We start from the raw sequence: 17,064 nt of genomic DNA, 5'->3' as shown, positions 1-17,064 counted from the left end.
GCCCCCGCTGGCATGGGGACAGGACCCATGGGCAGGCAGAGCTGGTGTGTGGGGACAAGACCCACGGGCAGTCAGAGCTCCTGCTGCTGCCCCCGCTGGCATGGGGACAGGTCCCATGGGCAGGCAGAGCTGGTGTGTGGGGACAAGACCCACAGGCAGTCAGAGCTCCTGCTGCTGCCCCGAGTTGAGGGTTAGGGCTAATTTTATAAGGCATGGGTACGTGACTTATTTTTACTGGAGAAAAGAAAAGATGATGTAAAAAGTCATTAAATGATTTCAGTGCAGATGGGGTCTGGTTATTGTGCAGTCATATAACTTTAGATACGAATCTGGCCATATAGATCGGCATGCAGGTGAGGATGCCCTGGGCTTCTCTCCCTGGGGCGGTCCTAATTCATACCATAAAAAAAGTCCACTGGGTCATATAGTTTGGCATTTAGGCCAGGTCACCTTGGGCTTCTCTAGCTGGGGCAGCCTTAATCCACATCACCTACCACAGCGTGGCTTGCCAGACGGTGCCATGTCTGCACCCGGGATCCAAACTGGTGAACCCCAGGCCGCTGAAGCGGAACGTATGCACTTAACTGCTGCACCACCAGGCCAGCCCCGTGTTTTTGTTATTGAAGATAAATATTTTTCTGGAAAGGCAGAAGACCATATTAGTTTAGGGACTCTGGCTCTGACTCGAGCCAGACTACCAGGGTTCAGGTCTAGCTCTGCCACTTGTTAGCCACTTCATACTTCTGTGACTCAGCCAGTTACTGTGTGACTCAGTTTCCTAATCTATAAAATGGAGATAACAATGAAGCTTATCTCATAGGGTGGTTATAATGATTGAGTTGATATATGTGAAGCATGATAAACAGTGTCTGGCACATAAACACCATATGTATTAACAATTTTTATTATTAGTAATGCATTTATGAAATGTGGAAAATGAACAAACCAAGAGAGGGCTCTGTGTTTCAAGAATATGTCTTGTTTCAAGAATGTCTTCAGTGGAGTAAGAGGTTATTTGTTGAATACACTGACATCCAGTGGTCTTTGCTCTTTACGTTATTGCCTGCACCTGTAGGAATTTGACTTGGAACACTTGTTGTGGAATATGACCCTAATAGCCTGAAAATGTAAAATGATTCTTGATCTGTAGTTAGAAGCATCTGCTTTTTTAATTCCTTTCATCACAGATAAGAATCAGTTTTCCATTTGTAAAGCATGCATACTGATTTAAAGGTAAAAGTCGATTGCAATTACTGGCACGTTTTAATTCAGGGAAACATGCAGAATTCTTGGATTACAGTGGGTAACGATTCTGGAGTGGATGAAGCTGCCAAGAAACCATTTTCCCATGGCAATGCAGATATTACCGAAGCTGCATCTGCTGATGAAGCTGAAAAATGGAAGCTAGAACTGGTAAGTGTTTGGGGGCTTTTCTCTTATGCATCTCCTTTTTTTTCTACTTTTATTTATCATGGTAAATTCACATAATGTAAAATTTAGCATTTTAACGATTTTTAAATTTACCATTCAATCATTTTAAGTGTACAATTAATTTGCATTAAGTACATTCACAATGTTGTGCAACTATCAACATTATCCATTTCCAGAACTTTTTCATCATCCCAAACAAGACTCTGTACCCATTCAACAATAACTCCCATTCCCCTTTCTCTCCAATCCCTGGTAACCTCTTCTACTTTCTGTCTGTATGCATTTGCCTATTCTAAGGACCTGACCTAAGTGGACTCAAACCATATTTGTCCTTTTGTATCTGGCACATTTTATTTAGCATAATGTTTTCAAGGTTCATCTATGTTGTAGCACATATCATAGTTTAATTCCTTTTTCAAGGTAGATAATGTTCCCTTGTATGTACATACCATGCTTGGTTTATCCATTAATTTGTTGATGGACTTTTGGATTGTTTGCACCTTTTGGCTCTTGTGAACAAGGCTGCGATGAACATGGATGCACAAGGAGTCCCTACTTTCAGTTCTTTTGGGTATACACCCAGAAATGGAATTGTTGGATCGTATAATAATTCCTCATTCTTTTTTATTTCTGCTCCTCAGACACAATCATTTCAATCTTACTATCTTTAAGTATACTGGTTCTTTGTTATGTTGCTTAAATCTGCTCTTGAATCCTTTAGTAGATTTTTCATTTCAGTTACTGTACTTTTCAGCTTCAAAATTTCTGTTTGGGTACTTTTTATAATTTGTTTTCCTGGTTTCTGTTAGTTCTTTGTCCATGTTTTCTCTTAGCTCGTTGAGCATTTTAAAGACAGTTGTTTTAAAGTTTTTGTTAAGTCAGTCAGACGTCTATAGTTTCTTAAGGATGATTTCTGTTTATTTTGTTCCTTTGAATGAGCCATGTCTTCTTATTTCTTTTTTTGCTTTGTGACATTTTATTATTGTTGAAAATTGGGTATTGAACTAAACTATTATGGTGTGGTAACTCTGGAAATCAGATACCCCATTTTACCCAAGATTTGCTCTCTTTTTTATTGCTGAAGGCAGTCGTAGTCCTTCTGTTTTGAGACTTTTCCCAACTGTCTTCGTAAAGACTGTTCCTTGTCGTGTGTGATCACTGAAGTCTCTGTTTCATTAGCTCATGTTCAGCTTATGTTTGACAAAGATTTCCTTCAACACCAGGAGCTGAAACAAACAAACAACATTCACCATAAAAGACCCCCAAAAGATAGGACAACCCCCCTGCCAGTCTTTGCAGGTTGGCTTGGTGCTGGGGCGTTCCTTGACCACGTGCCTAGGCTTGCTCTGAGCCAAGAGATCAGCCAGCTCAAAGCTGAAGGCCTCCTCAGGACTTTTCTGAGCTTGTGACTTCCCTGGGCATGCTTGTGGTTTTCTAAATTCCCCTGTTTACACATCTACTTTTGAATGGCCTCATTTCCCAAAGAGTCTGAAGTAATTCTATTTTAAGATCAAATGATACTGTTAAATCCTTTGATCTGTGTAACAAACAGACCTTTTCTTTCCTCTTATTAACTTGAAGTCTTCTTTGCATTAAATTTGACATGGCAGAATTGATCAATAATGATGAAAATATAAAAATATTACTATAAATGGAGTATTCCAGGGGAAAAGAGAATGAATTCATTCAGCTCTCATTATCATATACAAGTGTTATTGTTATAGTTTTCTAAAGGTTCTTTCTGGCCCCAATCTCCCTCCCCTTTCTCGGTCCCTAATCCAAGCTTTATTCTACTATTTGGGAGAGAGTTCCTTTCTTTTAAAAAAAATCTGAAAGACTAAATAAATTGCAGTTGTTTTCATCCACATAATCTATGACAGCTATTTAGTACTCCTAGGGTAAAGACCGGTCTCCCAGGCCATCCACACTTCGTCTCCAACCACCTTTCCAGGCTCACTGCTCATTCTGCTGTCGTTGTTACAGACATTAGCTGGAGGCACACCAACCACTCACTACTTGCTACTTCATAGACTTATGACCCACTTCCATTTCTCTTTGAATAACTGGCTTTGGTTTATGTAATTACCCCGACCCAAAATGTTTCCTTCTTGTCTTCTGTGTGTCTAAATGTTTCCAGCCTACATGGCTTAGTTCAAATGCCCCCTCCCATTCCACCTTCCCTGGTTATGTGCTTTCCCTCCTCCTTGTCCCACTTTAGAATTAATTTCTCTCTTCTTGTTGTGTAGATGATTGTTATAGATGCACTTTTATCCTGTTTGTGTCAAAAGTCAATCCCTGCCTCTGTGTGCTCTATGTCCCAAATCTTTCTCACTGTTTTCAAGGATTTCTCTCTTGCACTTATCTCCTCTTGCTCTTGTATTTTTTCTCCCTCTTGACTGGGTTATTCTCAACAGAATACATGCTTTACTAGCTCCCATCTTAAAGCAAACAAACACAAAATATATTCTCTTGACCCAACATTCCCTTCGAACTATCACCCAACTGTTGTTCCCCTTCAAACCTGTCCAAACAGTTGTCTATATTCACGTCTCCATTCCTCACTTCCCATTCTCTCTTAAGCATGCTTCAATTGAGCTTTTACCCCCCATATTCCCCTAAACCTGTTCTTTTCTAGTTCATTAATGACCTCCACATACCAGCCCTCACCTTCCTGAACCTTAGGAGCATTCTATAATATGTACATGAGTTGATCATGCCATCTTCCTTTAACTTTTCTAATGACCCGATTTAACATACATTCATAAAAGTGCACAAAATAAAAATTTACAGCTTGGTGATTTATCTCCAAATGCCCACCTGTGTAATCATCACCTGTACGATGTGTAACATTGCCATGTCCCAGAAGCTCTCTTCATGCCCTCCCAATCACTGCCCCCTCATTCCCTCAAAGCTGATCACTATCTTGACTTCTATGAAAATTGCCTAAGCATGGCCTCTAAACACTCTGGTTGATTTCTGCCTGTTTTTTTAAACATTTTGTAAATGGAATCACATAGAATGTATTCTTTTTTTTTTTTTTTTGAGGAAGATTAGCCCTGAGCCAACATCTGCTGCCAATCCTCCTCTTTTTGCTGAGGAAGACTGGCCCTGAGCTGACATCTGTGCCCATCTTCCTCCACTTTCTATGTGGGATGCCTACCACAGCATGGCTTGCCAAGCAGTGCCATGTCCGCGCCCGGGATCCAAGCTGGTGAACCCCAGGCTGCCAAAGCGGAACGTGCGCACTTAACCGCTGCGCCACCGGCCGGCCCCATAGAATGTATTCTTTTGTTCAACTTTGTGTTTGTTAGATTCATGTATGTTGTGCCTGTGGCAGAAGTTTGTTCATTTTCATTGGTGGGTCTACAGTATGAATATACCACAATTTATTTATCTATTCTATTGTTGATGGAGATTTGTATTGTTTCCAGTTTGAGGCTACTGTGAATATTACTGCTATGAACATTCTTTATATGTCTATTTGTGTGCGTTACACACATTTATACTGGATATGTACCTTGGCGTGGAATTGTTGGTCTTAGAGTATGTATATAGCCTTGCTTGAGTAGATAAAGGCAAACTTTTCCAATGTGGATTTCATCGGTTTATACTTGGACCAGCAGCTTGTGAGTCAGACCATCACTTCGTATCCTTGCCAACACGTGATTTCTCAGTTTTCTGGGGGGCTTGTAGTGCTATCTCACTGTGATTTTCATTTGCTTTTCTCTGATTACTTATGTGATTGAATATCTTTTCATGTATTTATTGAGCATTTGATGTCCTCTTTTATGAGGTGCATGTTCAAATATCCTACTTAGTATTTTTGAGTTATCTGATGTTGTTTTTTGGAAACTCTTTACATATTCTGGATATAAGCCTTTTGTTGGTTATATCTGTTTTAAGTGTATTTTCCCACTCTGTAGCTTGCCTTATAACTCTCTTGATAGTTTTCGCTCTTTGTGTGTCTCTCTCTCTTTCTTGACTAGAATTTCTTAATTTTAATTTAGTCCAATTTATTAGTTTTTTCTCTTTCTTGTTTAGTGCTTTTTGTGTCCTATATAAAAAGTGTTTCCCTATCCAAGATCATAAAGATATTATGTTATCCTCCTATGTTATCTTCTAGAAACTTTATAGTCTTACTGGTAACATTTAGATATACAGTCTACCTGGAATTAATTTTTGTATATGATGTGAAGTGTAAGGGGCCACCTTTTGTTCTTTTCCCATATGATTATTTATATACCCCAGCACCATTTGTTGAAAAGAAAATCCTTGGTCTTCCACTTTTGTCATAACTCAGGTGTCCGTATACGTGTGAGTCTGTTCCTGGGCTCTGTGTTTTATTTCCTTGGTTTTGTGCTCCTGCTATCCTGTCTTGATTGTTATAGCCCTGTATATGGTAGACCACGTCTTCCAACATTGTTCTCTGTCCTCAAGAGTGTCCTGACCATTTCTGGCCTTTTGTATTTCCAAGTACATTTTAGAATTAATTTATCAAGTTCCCAAAAGACATTATGGGATTTTGATTGAGATTGTCCTTAAGCTATAGGTCATTTGGATGAGAATTTATATCTTTATTATATCATCTAATTCTTTAAACTTACATATTACTACATTTATGTAGGTTATCTTTAATTTTTGGCAGTAACCTTTTATAGTTTTATGAATAAAGGTCTTAACACATTTTTCATTAGAATTATTCCCGGATCAGTTATTTTTGATGTTATATAAATGACATACTTTTTTTAATTTTCATTTTCTCAACCCTCATTACTGGTGTAGAGAAAAGCACATGGTTTTTGTATTTTGAGTGACCTCCACTTTCTTTTGATTAGTGTTAATATGGTTTATTTTTTTCTATCCTTTTACTTTTAACATATTTATATCTTCATATTTATGTGGGTTTCTTGTGGACAACATATAGCTGAGTTTTGCTGTTTATCCAATCGAACAATATCTAATTTTTAACTATGATTATTTATACACTTGGGTTTAAATCCACTGTCTTGCTATTTGGCTTCTTTTTTTCCTATCTCTTATTTTCTTTCCCCTTTCCTCTTTTCTGCATTCTTTTGAATTAGTTGAATATTTTTATGATTCCATTTTACTTCCTTTTATCAGTCTGAAAAAATCCTTAGCACCAGAACTCACCTGGTTGCCCAACTCAGAAACCCAGGATTATTTTTAATGTCTTTTTCTCTCTCATATCTATGCAGTCATAAAATTCTGTCACTTTACTTTTAAATCGCTCTACACTAAATTCTTTCTTTTCTGTCCGTACTGCTTGATCACTCTTGCTCATGTGCTCCTCTCTTACCTATGTATTTGTGATGACTCTTTATTGGTCTCCCTTTTCCACGCTTCAGAGTGACTTAATGTTCAAATCTGATAAAAAGCTTTCAGAATCCACCCAATGTCTCTACTACGTGGAGACTACGTGAGTTGTCGACATAAAGATCTTAATATTTTTATGCCTCTCATGGCCCAATCTTATGTATTCAACCCATCACTATCCACTCTTCCACCTAGCATGTTATATTCTAGCAATACTGATCTACTCATTGGCCAAGCATGCTTTCTCCAGCCTCTGTGCCTTTTGCTGTATTGGAAGTTATCCATTAAGTCTTAGCATTTCCTCCATGAAAGCTTGTCTACTTTTCTTCAGCTGAATTGTTAAGTTCCTGCCTCTCTGATTTCATTTTACCTTCCGTATACCTCACTAGACTAAATTATATATAATTGAAATTGTTCATCTGTCTTTCTCTTCCTCCCTAGAATATAAGCTCCTTGAGGTTAGAGTCATCTTCATGTTAGATACCCAGTAAATATTTGTTGATTGAAAGAATAATTGGATACCAGTAGAGGCTTGTAGATAGTATATGAGTTTGGTCTATCATCATGTGATGTATAACTTTACTTTTATCATTCATCCAGCACATACTTATTGCTTGTCAAATGTGCAGCAATCACAATGGGAGATTCCAGTAAGATTTGATCCTTGCGCTCATGGACCTTAGAGGTTATAATTGGTTTTTCCCAGAGTCAGACTTTTTAAAGTGAGACCTGATGCGTGCAATTTTGGAAAAAAAAAAAACAACAGTAGTTCTTTGCAAGTATTCACTCAATAAACAGAAAATTTTGGATGGGCTAGGAAAGGGGTTTCCTGAGAGGACACATTATTTTTCCTCTTGGGTAAAAGAAAAAAATATTGAATTTAATATTAATAATTAAAATTTTTTTGTAAAACTCAGGACATGGAGGAAATGTACTTTTTTTTCTTTTCTATAGGAGACGCTAAAACTTACTTATGAAGAAAAGATTGAAATCCTGGAATCTCAATTGAAGTTTTTGAGGTAAAGTCTTATCATCTATTTAAAGTCATAGCAAAAGCATGATGATCTTAAACTGTATTTGAATGTTTGCTGAATTCCCAGTTTTAGTCAATGTAAGAATTACTTGGGGCCAGCCCAGTGGCATAGTGGTTAAGTTTGCACATTCTGCTTTGGCGGCCTGGGGTTTGCAGATTCAGATCCAGAGTGGGGACCTACACACTGCTCATGCAGCCATGCTGTGGTGGTGTCCCACACACAAAATAGAGGAAGATTGGCACAGATGTTAGCTCAGGGACAGTCCTCCTCACAAAAAAAAAAAAAAAAAGCATTACTTGATGACATCTTGCATGCAATAGAAGAAATTTCCTCAGATTATTAAATGATAAGAGAGCATAAAATTGTGAAGTCCTTTTCCAAATCCCATTTCAAAGAACTGTGAGCTAAATTATAAATTTTATGCCCTCATCAATTGTAAAATATTTGTGTTTTCTCATAAAAACAAGAATTACTAGCTGCTCTTATAAAAATTATGATTTTAAAATAAAATAGTGAAAATAAAGCTCTCTAGTATTCAAAGTACAAGCAAGTATTTTTTCTCTGTAGGTATTCATCTAATTTTAAAATTGCAACAATAGTTTGAGTATTTTTATATGTGGTGAATTTGAGCATACGTAACGAATTTTCATATGCCTTTTGATATGTTTTCAAAAATCCTGATAAAACCTTTATATTATAGATTAACCATTAGTGATTATTTTATGTGTCAGAAGTAGAAAAAGATACTAGGAATTAATTTCCTGTGTGTGAAATGTTATTTTAAATAGTGGTAATGAAATATTTTCAAATCAAATCAACTTTAAAATACTTCTTATAATTTTATTTTAATAAGTCCAATTTGAAATAAAATTAAAAATCTTCAGGCCATATGTCATCTAGAGACATAACTAGAGTAATGCTAAGAACCAGCATCGTGGCTTTCACTGCTTGTGCTATTGTTCATTTATTTTAATATGCTCTTATGCTTTTCTTTGCTTATTCTGATTAGGTTTAGGATTTCTATAGAGATTTTTACTTTTTCATGAACAAAACTAACATTTTAAAAAAAGGTCTAATTTTTCTTTCTTGCTTTTTATCTTGCTTTGTTGTATTTTGATTTCTATCGTATTTTGATTCTTCAGTTCTAAAGTAAAGTGTTTCTAGGTCATTATACTTATGGGAATGTGACTTATTTGATCTCATTCAGAATTCAAATATGCCATCTTTAATTACATTAAAATACCACCTTGCAATGAACTAGACTTTGTTCCTTGCATCCTTCTGTTTCTTCATTTTCTTGTAGTACAATTTAAGATTATTTAAAGAGGTATTTTCTTTATGAAAGAGATAAAATCACTGGTCTCAGAAACTCTGGCTCTATGGTACCTTTTTATTTTTTACTTTTTGCCATTTCAAGTAACCAAATCTACCTGAGTGTTTTGAAGTTGAAACTGACAGAAATAGTTGTGGAGACCTTTTGACTTTGAAATATGCTTCCCAAGTTCTTTTTACAAAGTCTTTAAAAGTCAGACTTTTTCTACATGATACTTAAAAAGAAAACTTAATTATCTTGGGTATAGGGCAAAAACAGCTTTTGGCTTTTTTTTCAACTTGAGACTGTTTAGGTTAGCTTTCTTTAACCTTTGGATTACCTGTGGATCTTTCCCACCTCCCCTTGGGTTGCCTCCCCAAATCCCAAGTGTTGAGGTAGTGTGTGACAGCCCCGTGTCTTGACTATTGGCTTTTCCCCTGTTTCAGTGAGCCAGTTAGGATGGCTGTAGATCCCTGAGGATAGTAGAAACTGACAACAAAAAGTAGACTGAGCCAGAGAGAAAATGTCTGCCTTCAATAGTCTAAGAATTTAAGGACAACTTTCTCCTTTGTAAGCCAGAAAGGGTTTTTTATACAGCAGGAAAGGAATGTCTCTGCAAGGAAGCTCCATTGCCCAAGTTGACTTGACCAAAACTTTGCTTGGGGTAGGGGGGAGGGCAGAATACGACCCCATACACTAGTCATTTTATCCTTAAAAAGTCAACTTGGAGAAAAACCTCATCTAGGGACTATCCCACAAAGTAAAAACAAACAAAGAAAACATACACACACACAATTTCTCAGTTCTGTCTAGCAAGCCGCATATTTCCAGCTAATAGCTGCTACTTATGAAGTCTTATGACTGGCAAGTTCTATAGAAATTCTTTTCGTGGCCCATTCTCTTTTGAAACAGCTCTTCATAAAACTTTGTGGTTAGATAAATGTTTAATGTTTTTTCCTCCTGAAGAAAAATGGGCAATAATAAACTACTCAGGGATAAAATCCATGTCCATTCTGTGATCTTTTAAGGTACTCTTTACAAATTTTAAGGGGTTAGCACTTGGAATGGGGTATTTCCCTCAGTTCAAGGATGTTGTGTTATGTTGCCCCACCTCTTTATATAATAAGAGAAGCTTCTCAGGATTTGTATTTGGAGTTTTCTTTTTGTTTTGTGGGTAATGTAATGTAATGGAGATGGGATCCTGTGAAGAGGGAGACAGGCTAATCTGTGTTAAAATCTTATAAGAACTTGGGCTAATTATTTAATATCTTCAAATCTCATTGTATTCAAAATCTCAATTAGGATACTCGTGCCTGCATTTCAGGGTTGTGGTAAGAATTAATTAGCTGTTGCATGGAGAGTGCGTCCTAAGGTAAACACCTCTAAGTTGTGGTAGTGGTTATCATGATGATGATACATTTGAAAATAGTTACCTCGCCATTTACTAGAATTTATTTTCTTATCTTTTTAGGAAAGACTTAGCTGAATATCGGAAAAATTATGAAGATCTTAAACAGCAACTAAAACATAAAGAATCTCTTCTTGCTGCTAATATTTCTCACCGTGTTGGTGGTCTTTGTTTGAAATGTGCTCAGCATGAAGCTGTTCTTTCCCAAACCCACACTAACGCTCACATGCAGACTGTTGAAAGACTGACGAAGTAAGTGTGCTCTGCGTGTGGAGTCTTTGTCAACATGGAAAACTGTGTCCTTAAAGGGGCGTTGTGTTCTTTTAGCCTCAGGCTGGATCACATGTGATCACTGTTAAGCTTCAGATAAAATGGATTTTAAAAGGTTTCTTCATTGTAGCTTTCTTGAAGACAGAATAGGTGAGTTTTGCCAACTGTGTGTGACCACGTCATTTTGGAGAAGTAATTTTCTCTCTCTTCGTTTCAATCTCATTTTGAAGTGAAAGAATCGAAGTAGATAACCTTTACAATTCTCTTCGTTTCTATGACTCCATTATTGCAAGTCCAGCACGATTCTTAACAGAACTGAGTTTGAGAGGAATTGTTTTGATTTTGGCTTATCTTGGATTTCCCTGCTGTCATTTAAGTAGAATGAGTTATTATCACGTTTTCGTCATCTGCCTGTTGTAAGAATATTATGAATACTGTGTTGTGAAGAAGGACCCACTACATCCCAGTGTTAATATTTGAGGACCGACTAAGGATGAGTTACACACGAGCTTTAATGTCATCAAAGTTTCCATCTAGGTTGAAATACTACAGTTCTCTGTGTGCATCTTTTTTGTTCCATTTTCACTATTCCAGAGAAAGCCTTTTCCTGTGAGAATTACAATCTGTGGAAGTTGAGAATTATTATTTAATACAGCATAGTGTGTGTTCTCCCATGCTCCCTTCTTTTCTCTGTGCTCAAGGTCACCTCTCTCTGTTTGGGCTCATTTCACAGCCGGAACATCACTCCTTATTAGTTCTCTCACCAGCCTTGGCCCATTTTGTCCTCAGCTGACTTAGGCTCCTTTCTTCTGTGATTTTATAATGTATTGTGTATACTTGGAGGCAGCAAGTGTGATTTGCTGATTTCTGTATACCTGTCTTCTATCAGACCACCTGGCCTGTGGGAGACACTCAGTAAATGCTTGCTGTTCACATGACAATGCATTTTAGCATTTACTGCTTAGTAGTCAGGGATCCTCCATCTGGAACTGGCGTGAAGAGAAAGACTGTGGTCAGTAGAGCAGACCACTTTTGCTCTACATCTTGACCTTTGGACAAATTACTTTACCTCTCTGAGTCTGCAGTCTTCTGCTGTTCGGAAGACTATACCTCTCGGGATTTTACTGGGGCAGCTTAGCCTTGTGCCTGGAGCACTGGCTTTTGAGTCAAACTGCTGTGTTTCATATTCTGGTTCTACTGCTAACTTACTGTGTAGCCTCATGAGAGTTACTTAACCTCTCATGCCTCAAGTTCCCTTTTTTTTTTTTTGAGGAAGATTAGCCCTGAGCTAACATCTGCTGCCAATCCTCCTCTTTTTGCTGAGGAAGCCTGGCCCTGAGCTAACATCCGTGCCCATCTTCCTCCACTTTCTATGTGGGACGCCTGCCACAGCATGGCTTGCCAAGGAGGGCCATGTCCACACCCGGGATCCAAACCGGTGAACCCCTGGCCGCCGAAGCGAACCTGCGAACTTAAGCACTGCGCCACCTGGCCGGCCCCTCAATTTCCCATTTTTAAAATGGAGATAGAAATACATAACTGATAGGGTTATTTTGAGGAGTCATTGGAAGAATACATACATAATGCTTCCAACAGTTCCTGCTGTGTGATAAACGCTCCATAGCTGTTAAAGCCCTTCAGGGCCTCTGTCCTCCAGGAGCAGGCCGAGTGTCTGGCAGCCATGGCTCCCACGGTGACTAACACAGAGGTTGTTATATGAAAACGGAATTTCTCCAATTTGGACTGACTGGTAGTTTTTATAATCTATGCTGACAGTCCTGTTTTTTGTTAAATATTATATTAATTATTAAATTATTCATATATATTCAATATAATTATAAAAGATATTAAATATATTTTCAGATGCAACTAACATGTAATAAGCATTTATTATGTGCTAAAGACTGTGCTAAGCAATTTAACAACATAATCTCTTAATCTTAGTAAAGCATTTGTGAGGGAAATATTATTACCCCATTTTATAGCTAAGGAAACAGGCTCAGAGAAGTTAAAAATTTGCCTGTTTATATTTGAAAAAAAGAATAGAAGCATAACTCACAAAAATAAATTCAAGATGGCTTAAAGACCCAGATGTAATTCAGACTATAAAAGTATTTAAAAAAATGTAGAAAAATATCTTTGTGGCCTTGGGCTAGTTAAAGTCCTGAGCATGACATGAAAACTGAAATTCATAAAGGAAAAAAGTTTAGACATTTGACTCCATTAAAACCTTTCTTACAGTACAATATTACAAATTAAATTAAGAGACTGGGGAAAATATTTACATTTTACATAACAAAAAATTGATGTAATGTGTAAAGAAACAAACAAAAAGTACAAACTGCCCAGTTGCAAAGTGGATAAACAATAGAAATTGGTGGTGCCGGCCGCGTGGCTGAGTGGTTAAGTTCACGTGCTCCACTTTGGTGGCCCAGGGTTTCACTGGTTCACATCCTAGGCCCAGACATAGCACCGATCATCAGGCCATGCTGAGGTGGTGTCCCACATAGCACAACAAGAGGCACTCACAACTAGAATACACAACTATGTACTGGGAAGCTTTGGGGAGAAAAATAAAAAAAAAGATTTGCGGGGCTGGCCCTGTGGCCGAGTGGTTAAGTTCACACGCTCCGCTGCAGGCAGCCCAGTGTTTCATTGGTTCGGATCCTGGGCGCAGACAAGGCACTGCTCGTCAAACCATGCTAAGGCAGCATCCCACATGCCACAACTGGAGGGACCCACAACGAAGAGTATACAACTATGTACTGGGGGTCTTTGGGAAGAAAAAGGAAAAAAATAAAATCTTTGAAAAAAAAAAAAAGATTGGCAACAGTTGTTAGCTAAAGTGCCAATCTTTAAGAAAAAAAAAAGAATAGAAATTGGTGAGCAATAAAAGAGGAAGGTGTCAATACACAAGAAGGTATTCATTCTGTTATTATTCAGGGAAATACAATTTTTAAAAAAATCAACTCATCAAATTTGTGAAAATTAAGGAAGATTGGTAATCACAAGAATTGGTGAGACCATGAGTAATGGACTATTTTCACACCCTGCTGGTAGAACTATAAATTGCTACTACTTTGGAGGGTGATTCAGCACCATCAGTTAATATTTAAATTAGGTATTACACATTTCAGAATCTACCCTGGAAAACGTATGTGTGTGCATGATGGAGTGTTTATAGGGAGTGCTTTTTGCAGCATTATTTGTAATGGTGGTGTGACACTGTGATATAATAAGAAATAGTACTTTGGTCTTCATCTCTGGTTCCTGGCTTAGAGCTCCTAAAACTTTAGTTTCCTAAGTGATAAGATCAATAGGAGTATCTGTTCTAATATTTTGGTTATGTCCCCTGTTCCTGAAATAGCTCCAGAGCATAAACGTGAAAGGAACATCTTTTGTAATCTTAACAAGTCCCTTTCAACCACACCTGAATTTATGTTAATGAGGTGACTTTTGGAAACCCACTAAGGAGGAGTGTCTGGTTGCCAAGGGAACCATTCACGTGATCAGAGGATTGGAACTTTCAGCTCCCACTCCCCAACCTCTGGGGAGGGGAGAAGGCCTGGAGATTGAATTCAATTACCAATGCCCAATGATTTAATCAAGCCTATGGAACCTCTGTAAAAACCCTAAACAATGGGGTTTGGAGAGCTTCTGGGTTGGTGAACACATCAAAGTGCCAGGAGGGTGGCACGCCCAGAGAGGACATGGAAGCTGCAGGCCCTTCTTCACATACCTTGCCCTGTGCATCTCTTCCAGTTAGCTGTTCATGAGTTGTATTTGTTATAATAAACGGGGAATAGTAAGTAAAGCATTTTCATGAGTTCTGTGAGCTGTTCTAGCAAATTATCAATCCTGAGGAAGGAGTTGTGGGGACCCCCGATTTATGGCCCATTGGTCAGAGATACAGGTGACAACCTGGGACTTTCAATTGGCATCTAAAGTAGGGGACAGTCTTGTGGGACTGAGCCTTAACATGTAGTGTCTGTCCTAACTCTGGGTAGTTAGTGTCAGAATTGAGTTAGTATCCACTGAGAATGAGAGAATTGCTTGGTGTGGAAAACCCATATATTTGGTGTCAGAAGTGTCGTGAGTACAGAAACTGAGTATAGAGGAAAACAAGAGGTTTTTCCTTTAGGAGTGAACAACCTAAATATCCTTCAAAGAAGAATAACTAAAGTATGGTTTAGATAAGCTGAAATTTTATGCACAGTAAAAAATACAAAAAAAGAAGTAGATTTATATATACTAAACTGGGACTAAGCTTCAAAATATATCGTTGAACAAAAAAAAAATAAAACAAGATGAGAAAGATACACCTGGTATGAAACCATTTGTGTTTTTTTAAAAGTCCATGCACAACCATACTTAGGTATTTTCTCTAGGTTCATAGATATGCATAGAAAAAGATTTGAAAGGATAAACACACAATATTTAACAGTGATTACCAGTAGAGAGGTGGAAGAAGGCATTCAAATTGAAAGTATGTGTCAAATAGGTCTTTAATTGTATTGGTAATTAATTTCACAAGGAAAATGTAATGCAAATTAATTTAAAAAGGGAAAAAGCCTATTCAAATTCACACAGATGAAGACAGCAGAGTTTAAGTCCAGCAAAACCAACCAACAAATAAAAAGCAGGACTTTTTCCCTATTATGTTGCCTTTCATGCTATCTTTGTAGATAATAAGAAAAATATTTTAAAAGGAAGCTACAATGTTTGCATTGATTCCAAGCCTGGCAGTCATTTAGAAATTAGATTCTTACTCTATTGTGTATTCCTTTGTCTCTATCCTAAATTTCAGCTCTTAGCCTCTTAAAATAAATGTCAGCCTTCTCGGTTCAATTTTCTGCTTTGTCAGCATGTCATTGGCTCATGTCCTTCTTTAATAACAGAATACAGTGGAAGGTTTCTGCTTTTATTGTAAATGTAAATCTTTGTCTATATGATTCCCTTGGCTTAAGCTGGTGTTCAGCTTCTTTCATCTTATTAATGCAGAATGCTGGATATTGAGTGATATGCTGACTTTGAAGAATGGCCAAGACTTTAGATTTGGATTTCTAGTTTTATGCATAATTAGAAGTCTGAACCCTCAGTGATCTGTATCAAAGTATTTCCTGCATGGCTTTAACAGGGAATTTTTAAATCCAAAATATGATAAATCAAAGTGTTTCCTGGCCTCTACTCGGAATGTGGTATTGTGACACCAGCATTAACCTCCTTTGTTGAGTTTTTATCGTGTAATGTGTTGAATTTATGACACAAGAATGACTTGGACCTGGAAAAGGAGAAGATCAGGTGTGGCTTGGGGACCAGACCACCCATGTGTTCGTGATGTTTTCGGACAGTATACTTAGCAACTGTTGATGACACTGGATATATTTTAAAGGTTGATTTGAAGTCCTCATAGTGTTTCTGAACTTCTGCTTTTCACTCAGGTCTCATTATGCCAAAAGGTATGTAAGAGCAACAGAAACCTCTTACTTGCTTAAAGAACAAAATACCTTAGAAGGGTAATCAGGATGGAATGGCTTTATTTTGAATTCCTTTCTGTAGCTCATCGTGCCTTGGGGAAGTTTTGATGTACTTTTCAGAAAGAAGGAATGATTACTACTGTACTTTCCTGGGACTTTAGTCCAGCTTGTGATTTTGGGGTGGGTCATTGGCAATATTCTGTATGGTTGGCTTTGAAAGACTATGGCAGGAACTTCCCAGAAATGAGGAGCAAGGAAATGTTGTAATCAGCCTTGCAGACGTTCTTTTTGAAAACAGTGATAATACTTACAAATGATGCTTAATAAAGCTTACAGTTGGTAATAGCTGTGGAGTAACTAGGAACTAAAAGCATTTCTTAGGCACTCCATATTTCAAGACGAAGCTCATGCGTGTACATGAGACCCACCCTCTCTTTGTTGTAAACATCTGGCCAAGATTTTTTGGAGATTTTCTCTGTCCTTTATGCTCTGTTTGTTGCACTAGGTTCCTTAAATACTACATTCTTGTTAGGTAGATCACCCCAGCACTGAAACCCATGCTCCTTACCTCATCGTCTGCTCAGCTGCTCTTTCATCTGGATCATGGATGTTGCAGGGTTGATGCTGTATTCCTTGCTTTGCTTCGAAAACCTCCTTGATCGCATTTGTTGAAACATTCACAGGGTGGGGGGTTTTTGGGGGGCAGTTTTTGGTGAGGAAAATTGGCCCTGAGCTAATATCTGTTGCCAATCTTCCTCTTTTTGCTTGAGGAAGATTGTCACTGAGCTAACATCTTCC

At 37.8% G+C, this 17,064-nt stretch overlaps 1 protein-coding gene across 4 annotated transcripts in view; it reads left to right on the top strand.

Moving 5' to 3' along the window:
• The window catches only part of SDCCAG8 (SHH signaling and ciliogenesis regulator SDCCAG8), a 224,458-nt gene that overhangs the window by 28,407 nt on the left and 178,987 nt on the right, over positions 1-17,064 (top strand). For all 4 annotated transcript variants that reach the window (XR_006891041.1, XM_046678394.1, XM_046678393.1 and 1 more), the window contains exons 6-8: positions 1,273-1,413; positions 7,720-7,784; positions 10,583-10,771. Coding sequence is in view for 3 of the 4 variants with exons in the window: in XM_046678394.1 (XP_046534350.1) it covers positions 1,273-1,413; positions 7,720-7,784; positions 10,583-10,771 (395 nt within the window). In the remaining variant the exon portion in view is untranslated. The remainder of the gene's footprint in view (positions 1-1,272; positions 1,414-7,719; positions 7,785-10,582; positions 10,772-17,064) is intronic.

The sequence above is a fragment of the Equus quagga genome, chromosome 12 (genome assembly GCF_021613505.1).
Source record: "Equus quagga isolate Etosha38 chromosome 12, UCLA_HA_Equagga_1.0, whole genome shotgun sequence".
Lineage (NCBI taxonomy): Eukaryota > Metazoa > Chordata > Mammalia > Perissodactyla > Equidae > Equus > Equus quagga.
Note: the sequence above shows the minus strand (reverse complement) of the source record. Positions and strands in the feature narration are given on the sequence as shown.